General features: G+C 44.8%; 2 protein-coding genes across 3 annotated transcripts in view; both read right to left on the bottom strand.

Annotated features, from left to right (window-relative positions):
* Positions 1–2,038, bottom strand: part of tasorb (transcription activation suppressor b) — a 12,751-nt gene extending 10,713 nt beyond the window's left edge. For both annotated transcript variants that reach the window (XM_068705269.1, XM_068705270.1), the window contains exons 1-2: positions 1,633–2,038; positions 238–383 (exon numbers count right to left, since the gene is read on the bottom strand). In XM_068705269.1, the coding sequence (XP_068561370.1) occupies positions 238–383; positions 1,633–1,891 (405 nt within the window). In that variant the 5' untranslated portion in view covers positions 1,892–2,038. The remainder of the gene's footprint in view (positions 1–237; positions 384–1,632) is intronic.
* An 860-nt stretch (positions 2,039–2,898) lies between these two features.
* asb14b (ankyrin repeat and SOCS box containing 14b) lies at positions 2,899–7,476 on the bottom strand. Its single transcript, XM_068705265.1, has 10 exons — positions 7,428–7,476; positions 6,848–7,000; positions 6,717–6,769; positions 6,498–6,629; positions 6,254–6,412; positions 5,937–6,182; positions 5,632–5,800; positions 5,015–5,549; positions 4,748–4,901; positions 2,899–3,709 (listed from the first exon to the last, which is right to left on the bottom strand). The coding sequence occupies exons 2-10, from the start codon at positions 6,970–6,972 to the stop codon at positions 3,531–3,533; spliced, it is 1,752 nt and encodes a 583-aa protein (XP_068561366.1). The 5' UTR covers positions 6,973–7,000; positions 7,428–7,476; the 3' UTR covers positions 2,899–3,530.
* Between the last annotated feature and the right edge of the window lie 70 nt (positions 7,477–7,546).

Raw genomic sequence — 7,546 nt, 5'->3', positions numbered from 1 at the left:
CTCACAAACTCTCAACAAACAAACATGCCACCGTGTACTTATATACACACACACACACACACACACACACACACACACACACGTTATGTGGTGAAATACATGCTGTCACACATGTGCTCTTTCCTGCAAAATACACAGTCCCATCAAATACAAAAAAAAAAAGGGAACAAACTGGAAGAACATTCCACTGGGGGGGGGGGGGGGGCATTGGGACGAGGACAGACGGCGACGGCCCACCTCCTTCTCCAGCAGCTCGTTGTGGATGAGCCGGGCCTTGCAGTACGAGAAGGTCCCTCGCGACGACGAGTCCAGGTAGAACGAGGAGACGATCTTCACGAGGTCCTCGAACTCCCGGCTGTCAGGGGGCAGGAACTGGTACAAGCCTGAGCACCAGAAGAGGGGAAAAGAGGGGAAACCAGCCGGGTCAGCGTGGAGCGGAAGGTTACAAGAAAAAAAGTAAAGCGAAACTTTTGAGTGGGAGCACATCAAACTGACTATCCTCTACTCTCATTTATAGGGTGATGTATGGAAATACATGCATTTCTTGCACGAAAAGAGGAAGCAAACAATCTGCGTTAACGACTCCCGCTCCTAATATTAACATATGTCAATATTAGGAGCGGGAGGAAGTGATGTGCTTGCAGACCGGGTGCTCTTTGTGCACCGAGGGGTCCTAAAGAAAAAGAGTCGGAACACTGATGGACGACAGTAACCGGGAACTCCTTCACATCAACGGAAAACGAAAAACCTCTGGAACAGGTGACACCGAAACTTACTGTGTCAACCCCAAGCGCATGCAAATGAGTGAAACCACCACCACACTGACTGGGTGGAGCATCACAAGACAAGCATGGAGGTGTAACAGGTAGTAAACATCTCTCATGTGACGCACAAAGTAGTGCAGCCAAGTCCATCTCACAAGAGTTTCACACTCTGTGCATGAAGACTTTTTGTCGGCAACTTCAGCTGAACTTTGCGTACATGCAAATAACTTTTGGGACACGATGGTGGGGGCAGTGTCATTGTATTGTACTCTTGTCGGAGTGTTTAGGGTGATGTGTGTAAGAGGGATGCTGCAGCTGGGGACAAGGTGTTGGGGGGGGGGGGGGGGGGGGGGGGCAGCCCTTGGTGTCCTGGTACTGTGAGAACATCCACATAAGACAGGTGGAGGTGGATCATTTCACGCCCTTCACTGAGGTCAGTGAGACATCCCCCCCCACATGTCAGGTGAGGGCAGCAAAAAAACACACTCCATGACACCAGCTGCATCAGACTCTGGTTCCGTGGAAAAAGGTGATGGTGGGCTTTTTTATATTTAAGAAAATGGACAGAATGGACAGTGCTGTGTGTCTGTCTGTCTGTCTGTCTCTGGACTTTGGGGACAACCAGAAGCTGTGTCTGCTTAATACCACTCGCGCTACATTTGTCAACGGCTATCCCCCCCCCCCCCCTCCTCGTGTTTAAATAATAGGACCGTTGGTTTAATCAGAATTTCAGTGAAAAGCCAGCTAGACCAGCGTGACCAGCAGGTAACGCTGGTTAGCGTAACGGTTGACGTTAGCAGGGGCTAGCAACATGCAGCAGAATTATGAAAAAGACAGACAGGCTGTGTTTTCAAAATAGCAGCACCACCTTTTATCTTCCTTGGAATTTGAAAATTCCTCCGCGGCTGCTCTTCGCCGGGTCTCGCCTGCGAGCTCCTCCGCCGTTCGGGGGCTTCTTGTTCGGGCATTACGCCGTCTCCACATCCAGGCTGATCGCCATTTTGTTGGTTGACTGTGGCCGAGGTGGCGGCTGAATTCTTCGGGTGCTCGCCACCACCCTCCTCCGGCTGGAGATAGTCCGTCTCGGTACATTCTGCGTCCCTTCTACCGTTGGGGTTCAGGGCCATTTTACCGAGGCACACCGTGCGCAGGAATAACGGGCAATGTTAGCTGTGAAACGATTACGGCACCGCTTCACTCACACTCACACACACACATATACACTCTCTCTCCTCCTCACCCTGCCTCCGCCATTGTGAAAATGACGTACACGTTCTTCTCCACCACTGCAAAACGCTGCCGTCACTATGTTTACATACAAGAACATCCGCGCCGCCCAGCGGCGGATGGATATACTGCGAGGCTTCATGTAACGTTGGTGATGGATGTGGCGATGAGTGATGCAGCCAAAATATGTGAAACCCTACTATGGACGTTCTGACTGTACGTCATTAATATTTAGTTACATTTGTAACATCTTATTTCTTTAATCACTGTGTGTGGATGTATTTATATACTTGTGTATATCTATATACAGTATATATATATATATATATATATATATATATATATATATATATATATATACTGTATAAATAGTGTGTATATATGTATATATATATATACACTTATATATATATATATATATATATATATATATATATATATATATATATATATATATATATATATATATATATACATAAGCATACAATATACTTTATACAGTATACTGTGTTTTTAAGTGTGTATATATATGTACTTATATTTATATATGTATATATATATACACACTATATATATACACTTAGGGTTAGGGTTAGGTGTACAAGTGCAAATACATGTTTATAAGTGTATATGTATACGTGTACATAATATATATATAAGTTTATACATATATAAGTGTACAAAATATGTGTACAAAAAATAAATATATATATATATATATATATATATATATATATATATATATTATATTACTGTAAAACCTGAAGAACAAATCCCTCTTGTAATACTTCATTATACCACCAGGGGGTGACAAAGAGGCATCTATTCCTCCACTCGATCTCAGAAGAAAGACTAAAGAATCAAGCTATTTTAAATGTATTTAATTACGTTTTAATTGCATACTGGTTTTATGCTTTTATGCCACCTCATTTTAATTTCCTGTACTCACATTATAAAAGGACTCTTAGTACAATACGACTTTATAATGCTAAATATACTGTAATAATAATAATAATACATTATTTGCAGTTTTTCATATTTCTTAATGACCCATTTCAACAGAGAGTTGCTCAAACAAAGAGTGAATCTTTACGCAAAGCATTAAAACGTCACTGTAGCTTTTTAAAAGAAAGAACTCAAAAGTACATACTTACAACTTTGTGGCCTACAAATAATATTGCACGGCATAATGCAGCCAACGGACAACATGTACTTGGAAAAACTACATAATATGCAAATGCCCACAATATCAAGGTAAACAGGTAACAAAATCTTTAATGTGATGTCAGCCATATTATCTGCCCAGAGAACTGTTTTTGTTGCTGCTGTTTATATTCCTTATGATGCAAATAAAAAAAATGCACTACAGGAATGTACTACTGGTTCTGTTTTGTTTGTCATGTGTTTGTTGTGTTGCAAATGGGCTACAACTGGATTCTGTTGTGCATCCCTGTGTTGCATAATGACAGTAAATGATCCTTGAATCCTAATGCGTATACCGACTGTCTTCGTGCCTCTGTGACAGCTGTAAACGTGTTTTCAGTGCGGGTGAACGAGGCTTCCCCTGCTGTAGACATCAAACTCCTTGTAGCGTAGGTAATCTTTCAGCCTTTGAGGAAGAGGAAGGAAGTTGATGAAAATCGGGGCTCTCAAGCGCAGGCGACTGAGATGCTCTCTTATCCGCAACCGACACAGGTGCTTCAGGCCCCGGGCGTTTCCTGAGTGTAAATTAAGTCAGTTAAAGTGGCAAATCTTGAATAATTTCATTTAAATTTCACTGTCTATTACCGAAGGAGGTAACGCAATGGTGACTCAGCCTATGGCCCTCTGACGAAAGTATGGCGAAATACATATTTGCTGCATTACGAACTTGGTGTCTGTGGTGACATTCATGGAGATTACAGTTTTTCTTCATTGCATACAAACAAAACATGGAACTTTGCAGACAATTCTGAAAACTTTGTTGTGTATCAAGAAGACTCCAGACTGCAAATATAAATTGTAAATCGACCATGAACAAAATCTTAACGATTGCCCATAGAAATAGAATAAGTAAAATAGTAGCAGAACGGACATTCCCATTCAAATCAATGTTGCTGGATGGTCAGTTTGGCGGCCATTTTTATGTGTACCATTATGTGTAGTTTTGGCAGTAACGACTAAAACGAGCAGAGGTGTAGTAGCGTGAGCCAAAGTAAATGAGTACAAATTAACAACTCAATGCTTCATCCACACTCTTGTGTCACAGCGTAGTAAAGCACATTGCTATCGCCAGATAAGTGACAACTTTCTCCGTCTCATTTTTCTGTAACCAGTGTAGCATTAAAGCATGGTGGAAGTATCACGCTGGCTAGCTATTTAGCATCAGCTGGCTAGCGTTAGCTCTAACGGTAACTCCGTATCACTCACCGCCGCTCCGGAGGAGGAACAAGCTACCTAGCGGAGAGCTGGCTAGTTAGCTAGCTCGCTAATTCCACCATGTGGGACAAGCTACCTTGCTAACTAGCCAGCCATCCGTCTCTGGAGCTGTGTTTGCTCTCTAACTTGCGAGCTGCGACAAACACCTTACAGCCCCACTGACAACAATCGCCATCTTCTTTTGTACTACTGAAATGACCACAGAAAACAGTTAAATATCCACTCTATTCTATTTCTGTGGGATTGCCACTTTAAATCAATGAATGCACACAATGTCATCAAGACACTTTTTTTTGCCCTGGCGGGTGGAAAGTAACTAAAGCTGGATCAGTTCTCACTTTGAACCTGACAGATCTCCGGCCACTGTTTCTGCTCCTCCAAGGTTTCCTTAAGTTTGGTGCAGAAGGAGACGTGGTCGGTGTAGTCCAGCATGATGTTCACCACCTGAGCAGATAGGTGCTTAAGCCAGGACACCGTTATCACCTCACAGAACTAGAAGGAGACAAACAAAGACACGTGGCAGTCAAAGAAAAAACCTCAAGTTCGCTCATATTTCTTCAATTCTTTACATCCTTTTTTTCCCTCCCAGACAAGCTTCGGCTCACCACCATGTCTTTGATGACTGCAGTGGTCCAAGGAGCATAGTCGTGGGAACCGTCTCCATACGGACAGTCAAAGCAGCGCTTGACGTCGTACCCGTGGTTCAGGATCATCCTCAGCATGACCTCGTCTTTCAAGGCGTACTGCAGCGCTGAGGGGAAGTGAGTGGTGTTGACGCGGGAGTAGTAGTTGACATTTGCCCCGAACTTCAGCAACGTGTTGATCATTTCGTAGTTGCCCTGTCTGAGAGCCACCTGCAGACAGTTGATGGGATCCTGGTTCACCATTGCCCCAGCCTCCAACAGCAAGCGGGTGCACTGAAGATCGTTGTTGGTCACGGCAAAGAAGAGGGCAGACCTGCGGTCATCGTCGTAGTTGCTGCGCACCCTTGGGTGCAGCATGAAGTTGGGATCGTAGCCAGCTTTGAGGAGCATCTCCACGCAATGGGCATGCCCCCCCGCGGCGGCAGAGTGGAGTGGACTCATCCCACTTTCCTTCACGGCGTCCAGCTTAGTGACCGGGATGAGGTGCTCCAGTGCCCTGCCAAGACAACACAACAGTGTGGTTCAGACTCTATTTGAAGAGTGTGAGGGCTAGATGTTGTGACACAGATGTTCCTCACAATATGTGACCATGGTAGGCCACGCGGTGAAGCGGCAGGTGCCCGCTGTACAGAGGCCGGTTGGGATCGGCTCCGTGGTCCAGCAGCATGGAGATTATGTCGGGGTTTCCTGATGCTGCTGCATCGAACAAGACACTGCCGGACTCTGACTCACAACACACATGGGCTCCTGCAAAATCAATACATATAGGCTTACTATAAGAATATGCATGGGAGATTTCCAGACCAGGGAAAATGCATAAGTAATCAAATCCAGATACCTTTGATATCCACAGCGGAGGTTAAATCTCCGTATCTATACATACCTTTTTCTAACAGGACCTCCACCACGTTCAGATGTCCATTCTGCGCAGCCAGAGCCAGTGGAGTTTTCTTTTTGATGTCACTTGCGTTTGGGTCGGCACCAGAAACCAGCAGCAGATAAACAAAGTTCTCCAGGCCTAAAAAGGCTGACTCGTGTAGAGCCGTCCTGTTCAGTGGTCCCGTTTGGTCCACTCCGGCACCGTAACGCAGCAACAGCGTGGCCAAGTCGTACTGGTCGTTCAGAATAGCTGAGAAATAAGAAATGAGCAAATATCTCTGGGTACCTGTAAAGAAAAAAAACAAAGAGGTGCATTCAGACCTGCCACTAATGGAGAATCCTGCTCATCGTTCTGGAGATCCGGACTACAAGCGTTCTGTAACAGGAATGTAGCGTTCTCTCTGAGTCCATGTACCACAGCCAGAAACAGCGGCGTCTCCCCCTTTAGGGTGCGACACTGGGCTGCACCCGGAGCCGATGCTGGAACACAAGACAACCACATCAACATCCTAGAATAAAAAACAAACAAAAAAGAGTCTTGGATCACAGTCATGACCTCATATACCTGAGAAGATGATCTCTAGTATCCTCTTGTTCTCGTGCGCTGAGGCCTCGTGCAGCGGGATCCATCCTCGTTCATCGACTCTGGACAGGGTCTCTGTCTGCACCACCAGTCTGTTCAGCGCGTCTTCATCCCCTAAACATGAGGACAGGACAATATATCAGAATTTATGGCGAGATTAATCGCTAATCTGCGACAGGTTCAAGAATCGCACCATCTTACCCGCCTTGATTGCTTTGAAGATCTCATTAGGGTCTTCGCCGGCTATCAGATCACTATGGAAAGAAACATTCAAGTGTTCAACGAGAGATATGAGAGAAATAGAAACCCATGCTTGGTGGTTAGAGATTAACCTTGGGTTCAATCCTTTGAGCTTTCTGTATTCAATCAGACTTTGTTCAATGATGTATTGCGTCGCCTCATCTTCATCCAGGTCGTCCTCCGATTGATAAAAGTCATCTTCTGTCTCCGTGTTCATCTGTTAGTCCGGAGAGAGTCAATTCGCTCTGAGGAGACACGGTCATGAGGTAAACCACACCGTTAAATCCGGCACTTGAGAACTCGCAGTCCTCAACACTGACAGGGGGGGGGGAAAGCACAGTGCAGCTAAACACCAGTCTCATTCCTGTTGAATTAGATGTCAAAAGTGCATAAAGACACATTCAAGATTTTGAATCCCATGATTCCAATGAGCAGTCCCTATTTTGCCACGCAGCTCTTAACTTTACAGACCATGTGCCTCATGCGGAGAGTTTACAAGTGTGGCCAAAATAAGCGCATGGAGATTCCCTACTGCACAAATGAATGTGCTGTTGTATTCATTTTAGATGGAAAAGCAACAACGAATCACATCATGAAGTCCAACAGGTCGTCTATACAGAAAACTCCACAGTAATTAATCTAGCTTTTCCTCTAGAGGCATTATCTGTTTACCTTCAGTGAAATGTGCTGTGTGGCTTCGGTGGCTTTAACAACAGTAGAGTCAGCAGGCTGCAGCTATTTATACCCCTCCCACTATAAATATCAGATCACGGGGTCGTCGCAGCCAGCAC

The sequence above is a fragment of the Cebidichthys violaceus genome, unplaced genomic scaffold, assembly GCF_023349555.1.
Source record: "Cebidichthys violaceus isolate CVI_PGR_0920_01 unplaced genomic scaffold, fCebVio1.0.p SCAF_112, whole genome shotgun sequence".
Classification (NCBI taxonomy): Eukaryota; Metazoa; Chordata; class Actinopteri; order Perciformes; family Stichaeidae; genus Cebidichthys; species Cebidichthys violaceus.
Note: the sequence above shows the minus strand (reverse complement) of the source record. Positions and strands in the feature narration are given on the sequence as shown.